Below are 13,686 nucleotides of genomic sequence, written 5' to 3' on the forward strand. Positions count from 1 at the left end.
CAGGGCCTGTCTTAGTGGCTCAGGGCCTGTCTTAGTGGCCCGGGGCCTGTCTTAGTGGCTCAGGGCCTGTCTTAGGTCTCCAATGAGTGGCTCAGGGACTATCTCAGTGGCTCAGGGCCTGTCTTAGTGGCTCAGGGCCTCAGTGACCCCTCCCACACAGGAGCCTGCATGCTGTGATGTGGAATCTCAGGTGTTGCATAATAATATTAATAATGAATTAAGCACCACAGTGTAAACTAAAGTCAATACGTTCATGTGTTCAACATACAGACATTAATCATCCAAGTCATTTGGACAGAGCTGTGCTTTAAGTTAAAAGCAATAGCTTGGTATTTGGTTTCGTTCGTCTAGTCGGATGACTGAATACTTAGATCCATAGATTGGATGACTGAATACTTAGATCCATAGATTAGATGACTAAATACTTAGATCCATAGATTGTTGAGGTACTGCTGAATGCATAGTGTAGCCCTGAATCTCAACTTAAATAAAAAGAGCTTATAAGGCTCATACACCACCGAACTACAACATGATGTCACTGAGGTGACCACCGAACTACAACATGACGTCACTGAGGTGACCACCGAACTACAACATGACGTCACTGAGGTGACCACCGAACTACAACATGACGTCACTGAGGTGACCACCGAACTACAACATGACGTCACTGAGGTGACCACCGAACTACATGACGTCACGAGCCGCGGTGAAGAGCAAACCGCCGCCACCGCCCCAGCCCTTCTCTCTGTTTTTACTCACCACCGCTCAACGTTATTTCAGCTCCGGTGGTCAGCTCACCACCGGAGTGGTGGTCACCTCACCACCGGAGCGGTGGTCACCTCACCACCTCATCACCTCACTATGAATGAGCCTTTAGTCTTTCAGAGCTAGAGTCCAACAACCACAGGAGTCTGCTCAGAAATCACCAAGTGATTTGTCTCTGCAATATCATCTTTTATTTTATTTTAAATAAATGTAATATATTGACAAAACATTATTTGATCGTTCTTGAAGGACTCTTTGGCCTAAACCAGACATTTCTTTAAGATAGGTAGCGTTTTTTAGCTAGATCTGTGTGCAAAGCTAGAGACCAAAGCCTGATTGTAATTCATATTCATATTAACAATAATTACTTTTAGAATTTTAGAACCTCCAGTGGTTGTTAGTTCTGGGTTGAACTGAAGGAATGCCACCCCAGCATGTAGAAACTGATGTTATAAATGTTGAGTAGGGGTCCCCAGCATGTAGAAACTGATGTTATAAATGTTGAGTAGGGGTCCCCAGCATGTAGAAACTGATGTTATAAATGTTGAGTAGGGGTCCCCAGCATATAGAAACTGATGTTAGAAATGTTGAGTAGGGGTCCCCAGCATGTAGAAACTGATGTTAGAAATGTTGAGTAGGGGTCCCCAGCATGTATAAACTGATGTTAGAAATGTTGAGTAGGGGTCCCCAGCATGTAGAAACTGATGTTATAAATGTTGAGTAGGGGTCCACAGCATGTAGAAACTGATGTTATAAATGTTGAGTAGGGGTCCCCAGCATGTAGAAACTGATGTTATAAATGTTGAGAAGGGGTCCCCAGCATGTAGAAACTGATGTTAGAAATGTTGAGTAGGGGTCCCCAGCACGTAGAAACTGATGTTAGAAATGTTGAGTAGGGGTCCCCAGCATGTAGAAACTGATGTTATAAATGTTGAGTATGGGTCCCCAGCATGTATAAACTGATGTTATAAATGTTGAGTAGGGGTCCCCAGCATGTAGAAACTGATGTTATTAATGTTGAGTAGGGGTCCCCAGCATGTAGAAACTGATGTTATAAATGTTGAGGTGTCCCCATCATGTAGAAACTGATGTTATAAATGTTGAGTAGGGGTCCCCAGCATGTAGACACTGATGTTAAAAAAGGTTGAGTAGGGGTCCCCAGCATGTAGAAACTGATGTTATAAATGTTGAGTTAGGGGTCCCCAGCATGTAGAAACGGATGTTATAAATGTTGAGTATGGGTCCCCAGCATGTAGAAACTGATGTTATAAATGTTGAGTAGGGGTCCCCAGCATGTAGAAACTGATGTTATAAATGTTGAGTAGGGGTCCCCAGCATGTAGAAACTGATGTTATAAATGTTGTGTAGGGGTCCCCAGCATGTAGAAACTGATGTTATAAATGTTGAGTAGGGGTCCCCAGCATGTAGAAACTGATGTTATAAATGTTGAGAATGGGTCCTCAGCATATAGAAACTGATGTTATAAATGTTGAGTAGGGGTCCCCAGCATGTAGAAACTGATGTTATTAATGTTGAGTAGGGGTCCCCAGCATGTAGAAACTGATGTTATAAATGTTGAGTAGGGGTCCCCAGCATGTAGAAACTGATGTTATAAATGTTGAGTATGGGTCCCCAGCATGTAGAAACTGATGTTAGAAATGTTGAGTATGGGTCCCCAGCATGTAGAAACTGATGTTATAAATGTTGAGTAGGGGTCCCCAGCATGTAGAAACTGATGTTATAAATGTTGAGTAGGGGTCCCCAGCATGTAGAAACTGATGTTATAAATGTTGTGTAGGGGTCCCCAGCATGTAGAAACTGATGTTATAAATGTTGAGTAGGGGTCCCCAGCATGTAGAAACTGATGTTATAAATGTTGAGAATGGGTCCTCAGCATATAGAAACTGATGTTATAAATGTTGAGTAGGGGTCCCCAGCATGTAGAAACTGATGTTATTAATGTTGAGTAGGGGTCCCCAGCATGTAGAAACTGATGTTATAAATGTTGAGTAGGGGTCCCCAGCATGTAGAAACTGATGTTATAAATGTTGAGTATGGGTCCCCAGCATGTAGAAACTGATGTTATAAATGTTGAGTAGGGGTCCCCAGCATGTAGAAACTGATGTTAGAAATGTTGAGTAGGGGTCCCCAGCATGTAGAAACCGATGTTAGAAACCCTACTCAACATTTATAACATCAGTTTATACATGGGGACCCCTACTCAACATTTATAACATCAGTTTATACATGTTGGGGACCCCTACTCAACATTTATAACATCAGTTTATACATGCTGGGGACCCCTACTCAACATTAATAACATCAGTTTATACATGCTGGGGACCCCTACTCAACATTTATAACATCAGTTTATACATGCTGGGGACCCCTACTCAACATTAATAACATCAGTTTATACATGCTGGGGACCCCTACTCAACATTTATAACATGAAACCTTGGTGTACTCAACCTGTCTGGGTTCACATTCTGGCAAGTGGACTAGTAGGTAACATTTATGGAGTCAACTCTGGAAGTCTAAACATGCTCTCTCTCTCTCTCTCTCTCTCTCTATATATATATATATATATATATATAATTTCTTTTAATTATGCTTACTATTTTTACTTTTTACTTTAAGTACTTTACTTAAGTAGAATTTAAAGGTATTTGTACTTCACTTGAGTATTTCCAATTTCCAGCACTTCTACTCCACTACATCTCAGAGGTAAATATGGTACTTTTACTCCACTAATATTTATTTTAAACCTTTAGTTAACTTTGTAGATTTGGATAATTATTACAACACATACTGTACATTAACCACTTCAGCCCTGTTACTTTGAAAATAGCCGATCTACAAGCTCGCGATGCGACGCATTGTGAGCTTGTAGATCGCCTATTTTCAAATTAATTTTAATACATTTTAAAACATGAAATTGGACGTTCTGCATAGTGAGTACTTTCTACTTTTGGTACTTTTAAAGTACATTTTGATGCCAATAGTTGTGTACTTTTACCCGAGTGCATTTTGAATTCCGGTCATTTTTACTAACACTAACGGAGTTAGTTCTACGTTGCAGTGTTGATACTTTTTCACTTAAACTGTCTTGCCGGCAGCATTAAATGAAATGAAATTGCGCATTGCCAAGGTTTTATCGCGCGTAACACGCGCGCAACAGAGTAAAGGCATGCCATTGTGTTGGCTCAAATATATTTCAAACAATAAAATAATAATAATCACTTATTTGTCGACGCGTATAAATAAAACAAGCTTTACTTTTTTACCCTGTGATCGGATCAGAGGAGACATTTACACACAAAGAAATCCGGATATGCATCAGACGACTTTTTCTTTTTAAATTGTCAAAAGCAACAAAAGATATCATTAATGACTTGGTGGTAAAAGCGGGAGGCTTATATGATAATAATAATATGCAAAGCTCTCACGATGAACAGCAACACATCTAAGGCGTTCAAAGAAACAAAGTAAACAAACAAACCAAGTGAAATCCCACAACCCGCAACCTTTAACAGTTTGACTCCATTAAACTATTTAATCAAATATGCTACGCTGCCGAGATTGTTTTATTAACTTTAGAGCAAACGCTGAAGCATTTGCAGCTTTCCAACGACGTAAATCCGGGTTGAAAAATGTTCTGTCGGCATGTTATGATCATCATCACCATGTTATGATCATCACCACCATGTTATGATCATCATCACCATGTTATGATCATCATCACCATGTTATGATCATCATCACCATGTTATGATCACCACCATGTTATGATCATCACCACCATGTTATGATCATCACCATGTTATGATCATCATCACCATGTTATGATCATCACCATGTTATGATCATCACCACCATGTTATGATCATCACCACCATGTTATGATCATCATCACCATGTTATGATCATCATCACCATGTTATGATCATCATCACCATGTTATGATCATCACCACCATGTTATGATCATCATCACCATGGTATGATCATCATCACCATGTTATGATCATCACCATGTTATGATCACCACCATGTTATGATCATCACCACCATGTTATGATCATCACCACCATGTTATGATCATCATCACCATGTTATGATCATCATCACCATGTTATGATCATCACCACCATGTTATGATCACCACCACCATGTTATGATCATCATCACCATGTTATGATCATCATCACCATGTTATGATCATCATCACCATGTTATGATCATCACCACCATGTTATGATCATCATCACCATGTTATGATCATCATCACCATGTTATGATCATCACCACCATGTTATGATCACCACCACCATGTTATGATCATCATCACCATGTTATGATCATCATCACCATGTTATGATCATCATCACCATGTTATGATCATCACCATGTTATGATCATCACCACCATGTTATGATCATCATCACCATGTTATGATCATCACCATGTTATGATCATCATCACCATGTTATGATCATCATCACCATGTTATGATCATCACCATGTTATGATCATCATCACCATGTTATGATCATCACCATGTTATGATCATCACCATGTTATGATCATCACCATGTTATGATCATCACCACCATGTTATGATCATCACCATGTTATGATCATCATCACCATGTTATGATCATCACCACCATGTTATGATCATCACCATGTTATGATCATCACCACCATGTTATGATCATCAACATGTTATGATCATCACCACCATGTTATGATCAACATCACCATGTTATGATCATCACCACCATGTTATGATCATCACCATGTTATGATCATCACCACCATGTTATGATCATCAACATGTTATGATCATCACCACCATGTTATGATCACCATCACCATGTTATGATCATCACCACCATGTTATGATCATCACCATGTTATGATCATCACCACCATGTTATGATCATCACCATGTTATGATCATCACCACCATGTTATGATCATCACCATGTTATGATCATCACCACCATGTTATGATCATCATCGCCATGTTATGATCATCACCACCAAGTTATGATCATCATCACCATGTTATGATCATCATCACCAGCGGCCATTACAATGAGCTATAGGATCCGCCGTAGTAGTCCGTAGGCGTTGTAGTCCAAACAAACCCCCCCCGTGCACTTACATTAGGCTCAATTTCCCAGAAGCCCTAGCAGCCGCTTTCGTCATCATAACGCGACGGCCTCGTCATCAGGTCTCTGCTTTTTCTTTTTAATTATTTTAAAACGGCGAATTAAACGCATTAAACAAATGTCGGGTGTAGCGTTTTAAACAGTGAATTAAACGCATTAAACAAATGTCGGGTGTAGCGTTTTAAACAGTGAATTAAACGCATTAAACAAATGTCGGGTGTAGCGTTTTAAACAGTGAATTAAACGCATTAAACAAATGTCGGGTGTAGCGTTTTAAACAGTGAATTAAACGCATTAAACAAATGTCGGGTGTAGTGTTTTACGCCCGGTGGAACACTGGATTAAACAATTAGCGTCAAACTGTTGAAAGGGGAAGAATTAAGGCAGAAAGAAGATGTATATTAATTAATACAAAGTGCAGCAACAAAGAAAGCAAAGAAAAATAAAACAATAAAAGGAGCAACAGATACGGCAAATACTTCACTCCTTTTGGGGTGAGGGGGCGTGGCCTGTCTGAGCTTGGATCATGTGATCAGTAGGTACAGTAGAGGGGGGGGGGGTCCATTTCATCCCTGATGAGCGCCTGATGGCGCTTCGTTAACCCATTCCGACCTGAGATCAGATTCATACGCGGTTTCCACTGGACACACACTGGTCTGATTAACCCATTCTGACCTGAGATCAGATTTTAAAAAATTCAGTCGATTTTTTAAAAATAGCAGACCTACAAGCTCGTAGCGCGCCACTCGGTGGCACGCTATGAGCTTGTAGATCTGCTATTTTTGAAAAATCGACTAAAGCATAACATGATGCTAACACCAAAATGGGTTCCCGTTCAGAATGGGTTAAGACAGAGGTTCTCCAACATGGTTATGTGGTTGGGGGTAGGACCCCCAAGGACCCCCACACTGGATTTGGCCGTGATCATATTTGGTGTCGGGGACCTGCATTAAGAGAGGGTTTGTGTTTCCGCGTATAGACGTAAACTGTCAGGATGTAGAAGACATTTTTAGAATCTGATCTCAGGTCAGAATGGGTTAAAAGCGTCTACTAACAGACAGTACGTCTTAACAGCGGGCGAGCATCTCCCGACACATCGCCCGAAAAGATTAATTAAATTTGTATATTTTCGGGCGACATTCCTCCGCCCACTTTTCGACCATCGGTAGTCCCCAGAAGGGTCCCGTAGACAAACAATGCACCTCAGAGAAAATCCGCCTGGCGTTCGTTCGCCCGCTGTTTAAACGTACCGTAGCGGCGGTCGTTCCGAGATTCATAGAACCCGCATGTTTACATTTGTAACTCCCCGACCGTAGAACCGCAGTTACGTTCGTAACCTTTGTCTTGTTTTAAACAGGTGTGGCCCGAGGGTCGGACGGACGGGGTGAGGGTTCCTGGTGGGGGGGGGGGCTGCACCCTACCTGTGGGTGGGCAGGTGCAACCCGTTGAGGGGGTGGTGGTGGTTGTGGGTGTGGTTGTTGTTGTTGAGGGGGGGGTGGGGGGGGTGCAGCTCCAGCTGCGCTAGCAGGGAGAAGTGGTCGGAGGGGATGTGGGGGTGCGGGCAGCCCGTGATGCTGTTGTCCACCAGCCACTGGCTGTCCAGAGGACCGAGCAGACCCAGGACGCTCATCTGGGTCCGGGAGTAGAAGATGTAGTCGATCACTCCCTGTTTGGAAGCAGACGGAAGAGAAGAGTTAGGACATTGAGGGGGCAGAAACCCAGAGCCGTCTAATAGAAGAGTTAGGACATTGAGGGGGCAGAAACCCAGAGCCGTCTAATAGAAGAGTTAGGACATTGAGGGGGCAGAAACCCAGAGCCATCTAATAGAAGAGTTAGGACAATGAGGGGGCAGAAACCCAGAGCCATCTTATAGAAGAGTTAGGACATTGAGGGGGCAGAAACCCAGAGCCATCTAATAGAAGAGTTAGGACATTGAGGGGGCAGAAACCCAGAGCCGTCTAATAGAAGAGTTAGGACATTGAGGGGGCAGAAACCCAGAGCCATCTAATAGAAGAGTTAGGACATTGAGGGGGCAGAAACCCAGAGCCATCTAATAGAAGAGTTAGGACAATGAGGGGGCAGAAACCCAGAGCCATCTTATAGAAGAGTTAGGACATTGAGGGGGCAGAAACCCAGAGCCATCTAATAGAAGAGTTAGGACATTGAGGGGACAGAAACCCAGAGCCGTCTAATAGAAGAGTTAGGACATTGAGGGGACAGAAACCCAGAGCCATCTAATAGAAGAGTTAGGACATTGAGGGGGCAGAAACCCAGAGCCGTCTAATAGAAGAGTTAGGACATTGAGGGGACAGAAACCCAGAGCCATCTAATAGAAGAGTTAGGACATTGAGGGGGCAGAAACCCAGAGCCATCTAATAGAAGAGTTAGGACAATGAGGGGGCAGAAACCCAGAGCCATCTTATAGAAGAGTTAGGACATTGAGGGGGCAGAAACCCAGAGCCATTTAATAGAAGAGTTAGGACATTGAGGGGACAGAAACCCAGAGCTGTCTAATAGAAGAGTTAGGACATTGAGGGGGCAGAAACCCAGAGCCATCTAATAGAAGAGTTAGGACATTGAGGGGACAGAAACCCAGAGCCGTCTAATAGAAGAGTTAGGACATTGAGGGGACAGAAACCCAGAGCCGTCTAATAGAAGAGTTAGGACATTGAGGGGGCAGAAACCCAGAGCCGTCTAATAGAAGAGTTAGGACATTGAGGGGGCAGAAACCGAGCGCAATTAAGAGCTATTTTACAGCATGTGTGCAACATGACAACTGTTTTAAAGTATCGTTCAGTGACAACTAAAGTCTCTGTAATGTTTATGTTGCACGATTACTACAAAACATTCTAAAATAAAGGGATTTAAGATCATTAAAGCTGGGCTGTTGCCCTGAGTCCAATGCCTTTCTGCCTACTTCCGGTCCATATATATAAGTCTATGTAGGAGAGCCTCCATTGGACTGAAGCCCCATGAAGTGACCAATAGAAGGCTCGCACCCGACTGACCCCCAGAATTATCTGTATTTGTCTGCAGAGCCCCATCTGAAAATATGTTGTTTCAGGGACAGGGACAGGGACAGGGACCCCCCCCACACACACCCAGAAGCAAAGATTTTAGTTTAAAACGTTCTCTGTGAAAGCATATACAATATATTACCAAATGTGACCAAATTTGACTGGGAGACTGCAATTGGATTTTTTATTTTTTATCATATCAAAGCAGGGAATCATGGCTTAAAATTGACATATTGGTTGTTCAGTTTGACCCACCAGTTTTGGAGATATGGCTTATAGAGTAATGTCTTGCAGAAAACAGCGAGTTGAGAAAACAGGCTTGAAAGGTTCACTTCTTTGGTCTCTAACATTACAATAGCTACATGTTTAAGCATTTTTTTCATAATTACATGTCAATTTCAGCTTTGACACTTATTTCAGACATGCTCTAGTATGTGTAGTATGTGAAGTCTGCCTGTGCTATTAACTCATAAAAAAAAAAAAAAAAAAAAAAATTCTCCTCTGGTGAAAAGCTGGAATGTGCGCGATGGCAGTCTCTCAGTCAAATCTGGTCACAAATAGTAGCCCGGGCTGTTAATATGCAAAATTGATAAGGAACCAGGCCGTTATTCCCAGTAGGCTGCACACGGCCATTATTTGGTTACAGTTACTGTCGAGCATGTTTTTAAGTGTACATTTAAAAGGTATGTGATAAACAAAGTCTTTTGTCTTTTCGATTTAATATTGAGAATAGGGGAGCTTATAGGCAGCTCCTGCTGCTTAATTGATTTGACCCAGATTGCAAAGGTGCTCAGTTTTGTAATTAATTAATTTTCAACTATTTGAATAAAGGTTGTAGTTGGTGTAAAAGGTCAGTGTCGTACCTTGAAGTCGTATGTGTAGTTGGTGTAAAAGGTTAGTGTCGTACCTTGAAGTCGTATGTGTAGTTGGTGTAAAAGGTTAGTGTCGTACCTTGAAGTCGTATGTGTAGTTGGTGTAAAAGGTTAGTGTCGTACCTTGAAGTCGTATGTGTAGTTGGTGTAAAAGGTTAGTGTCGTACCTTGAAGTCGTATGTGTAGTTGGTGTAAAAGGTTAGTGTCGTACCTTGAAGTCGTATGTGTAGTTGGTGTAAAAGGTTAGTGTCGTACCTTGAAGTCGTATGTGTAGTTGGTGTAAAAGGTTAGTGTCGTACCTTGAAGTCGTATGTGTAGTTGGTGGAAGGCATCAGGTTAGTGTCGTACCTTGAAGTCGTATGTGTAGTTGGTGTAAAAGGTTAGTGTCGTACCTTGAAGTCGTATGTGTAGTTGGTGTAAGGCATCAGGTTGCTGTCGTAGGCGCTCTTCAGCTGGAAGCTGTGTGTGATGCTGCCGTCGGAGTTTCCGTTCTTGCCGTTGCAGCTGAAGTTGGTCAGACACTGGCTGTAGAGCAGCTCCTTGAAGTCCTTGTGGTTCTCGGCCACCACACTGTTGCTTAGGTACTCCACCACGCCTGCAGACCGACCGGGGGTTAGGGTTAGGGTTAGGTACTCCACCACGCCTGCAGACCGACCGGGGGTTCGATTTAGGCATTGCAAACATAAGCTATTATATATTGGCCCCCCACATAAGCTATTATATATTGGCCCCCCACATAAACTATTATATATTGGCCCCCCACATAAACTATTATATATTGGCCCCCCACATAAGCTATTATATATTGGCCCCCCACATAAGCTATTATATACAGTAAGCTATTATATATTGGCCCCCCACATAAGCTATTATATATTGGCCCCCACATACAGTAAACTATTATATATTGGCCCCCCACATAAGCTATTATATATTGGGCCCCCACATAAACTATTATATATTGGCCCCCCACATAAACTCTTATATATTGGCCCCCCACATAAACTCTTATATATTGGCCCCCCACATAAACTCTTATATATTGGCCCCCCACATAAACTCTAATATATTGGCCCCCCACAAACTCTTATATATTGGCCCCCCACATAAGCTATTATATATTGGCCCCCCACATAAACTATTATATATTGGCCCCCCACATAAACTATTACATATTGGCCCCCCCAAATAAGCTATTATATATTGGCCCCCCACATAAGCTATATATATTGGCCCCCACATACAGTAAGCTATTATATATTGGCCCCCCACATAAGCTATTATATATTGGCCCCCACATACAGTAAACTATTATATATTGCCCCCCCACATAAACTCTTATATATTGGCCCCCCACATAAACTATTATATATTGGCCCCCCACATAAGCTATTATATATTGGCCCCCCACATAAACTATTATATATTGGCCCCCCACATAAACTATTATATATTGGCTCCCCACATAATCTATTATATATTGGCCCCCACATAAGCTATTATATATTGGCCCCCACAAAAGCTATTATAAATTGGCCCCCACACAAGCCTTTATTGGCCCCCCACACAAGCCTGTATTGGCCCCCACATTGACCCCCCCACATAAGCCCCCCCCCCCACCCCATTATGTTAAAGTATAACATAATGGCTGATAAAACACCAAAAGGGTTTTTTTTCCAGTCCTGAATTACGGTTATAAATATAGTATTTAAATCAATGTGACGTCATATGCAGCGGGCGCGCAGCGCGCATACTTCTTCCTACCAGAATCGGGCAGGGAGTTGAGATCGGCACACAGGACGATGGGGATGGACGAGGAGGGGTCGGAGGAGGCTGGGGGCCCTGGGGGGCCCGAGGGCCCCCCAGGACCCGAGGAGGAGGAGGCCCTCTCGGCGATGCTCTTCAGCTCCGACAGGAACATCATGGTCTGGATCAGCTTGACGTCCGAGTACTCGGGGTCCCAGTGCATGTGGGCGTTGGCCACCAGGAGGAGCCCTCCCTCCTGCACTGGCTTCATGCCTGGAGGGAGGGAGGGGGAGGGGGGGACGTTACCAGTCTCTAGAGACCCAGAGACCTAGAGACCCCTAAAGACCCCTAGAGACCTGACCTCTAGAGGTCTCTAGAGACCTGACCTCTAGAGGTCTCTAGGGGTCTATACAGAGATGGTAGAGGTCTCTGGGCGTCTCTACAGAGATAGTAGGGGTCTCTACAGAGATGGTAGGGGTCTCTACAGAGATGGTAGGGGTCTCTACAGAGATGGTAGAGGTCTCTGGGCGTCTCTACAGAGATGGTAGGGGTCTCTACAGAGATGGTAGGGGTCTCTACAGAGATGGTAGAGGTCTCTAGGCGTCTCTACAGAGATGGTAGAGGTCTCTACAGAGATGGTAGGGGTCCCTACAGAGATGGTAGAGGTCTCTGGGCGTCTCTACAGAGATGGTAGGGGTCTCTACAGAGATGGTACGGGTCTCTACAGAGATGGTAGGGGTCTCTACAGAGATGGTAGGGGTCTCTACAGAGATGGTAGAGGTCTCTGGGCGTCTCTACAGAGATGGTAGGGGTCTCTGCAGAGATGGTAGAGGTCTCTGGGCGTCTCTACAGAGATGGTAGGGGTCTCTACAGAGATGGTAGAGGTCTCTAGGCGTCTCTACAGAGATGGTAGAGGTCTCTACAGAGATGGTAGGGGTCTCTACAGACATGGTAGGGGTCTCTGGGCGTCTCTACAGAGATGGTAGAGGTCTCTACATAGATGGTAGGGGTCTCTACAGAGATGGTAGGGGTCTCTGGGCGTCTCTACAGAGATGGTAGAGGTCTCTACAGAGATGGTAGGGGTCTCTACAGAGATGGTAGGGGTCTCTACAGAGATGGTAGGGGTCTCTACAGAGATGGTAGGGGTCTCTACAGAGATGGTAGAGGTCTCTAGGCGTCTCTACAGAGATGGTAGAGGTCTCTACAGAGATGGTAGGGGTCTCTACAGAGATGGTAGGGGTCTCTACAGAGATGGTAGAGGTCTCTAGGCGTCTCTACAGAGATGGTAGAGGTCTCTACAGAGATGGTAGGGGTCTCTACAGAGATGGTAGGGGTCTCTACAGACATGGTAGGGGTCTCTGGGCGTCTCTACAGAGATGGTAGGGGTCTCTACAGAGATGGTAGGGGTCTCTACAGAGATGGTAGAGGTCTCTAGGCGTCTCTACAGAGATGGTAGAGGTCTCTACAGAGATGGTAGGGGTCTCTACAGACATGGTAGGGGTCTCTGGGCGTCTCTACAGAGATGGTAGAGGTCTCTACAGAGATGGTAGGGGTCTCTACAGAGATGGTAGGGGTCTCTGGGCGTCTCTACAGAGATGGTAGGGGTCTCTACAGAGATGGTAGGGGTCTCTACAGAGATGGTAGGGGTCTCTACAGACATGGTAGGGGTCTCTGGGCGTCTCTACAGAGATGGTAGGGGTCTCTACAGAGTCTTCCTTACCTCCAGAGAACATGTCCTTGGTAGGGGTCTCCGGGGGGTCTCTACAGGGTCTTACCTCCAGAGAACATGTCCTTGTTGACCTCCAGCAGGACGGCCACGCCGATGTTGTCTTTGGTCATCACTCTGTTCAGCATGACCTCTGAGCCCTCGGAGTTGGCCATGGCCACCTGGTTGAACTCCACCGTGTGCTTCTGGACCAGGGAGAACCTAACAGAACCAGAGACACCAGGTCAGAACCACCTGGTTGAACTCCACCGTGTGCTTCTGGACCAGGGAGAACCTAACAGAACCAGAGACACCAGGTCAGAACCACCTGGCTGAACTCCACCGTGTGCTTCTGGACCAGAGAGAACCTAACAGAACCAGAGACCAGGTCAGAACCAC

General features: G+C 44.2%; 1 protein-coding gene across 2 annotated transcripts in view; it reads right to left on the reverse strand.

Moving 5' to 3' along the window:
* Nucleotides 1-5,372: 5,372 nt before the first annotated feature.
* Nucleotides 5,373-13,686, reverse strand: part of cnot6l (CCR4-NOT transcription complex, subunit 6-like) — a 37,749-nt gene continuing 29,435 nt past the window's right edge. Inside the window, exons 9-12 of one of the 2 annotated variants that reach the window (XM_083783139.1) lie at nucleotides 13,358-13,509; nucleotides 11,601-11,855; nucleotides 10,229-10,431; nucleotides 5,373-7,613 (exon numbers count right to left, since the gene is read on the reverse strand). In XM_083783139.1, the coding sequence (XP_083639265.1) occupies nucleotides 7,365-7,613; nucleotides 10,229-10,431; nucleotides 11,601-11,855; nucleotides 13,358-13,509 (859 nt within the window). In that variant the 3' untranslated portion in view covers nucleotides 5,373-7,364. Of the gene's footprint in view, nucleotides 7,614-10,228; nucleotides 10,432-11,590; nucleotides 11,856-13,357; nucleotides 13,510-13,686 lie in introns of both variants that reach the window. The other variant, XM_083783138.1, reaches the window with a different exon arrangement.

The sequence above is a fragment of the Protomyctophum parallelum genome, assembly GCF_964188405.1.
Source record: "Protomyctophum parallelum genome assembly, chromosome: 15".
NCBI classification, from domain to species: domain Eukaryota; kingdom Metazoa; phylum Chordata; class Actinopteri; order Myctophiformes; family Myctophidae; genus Protomyctophum; species Protomyctophum parallelum.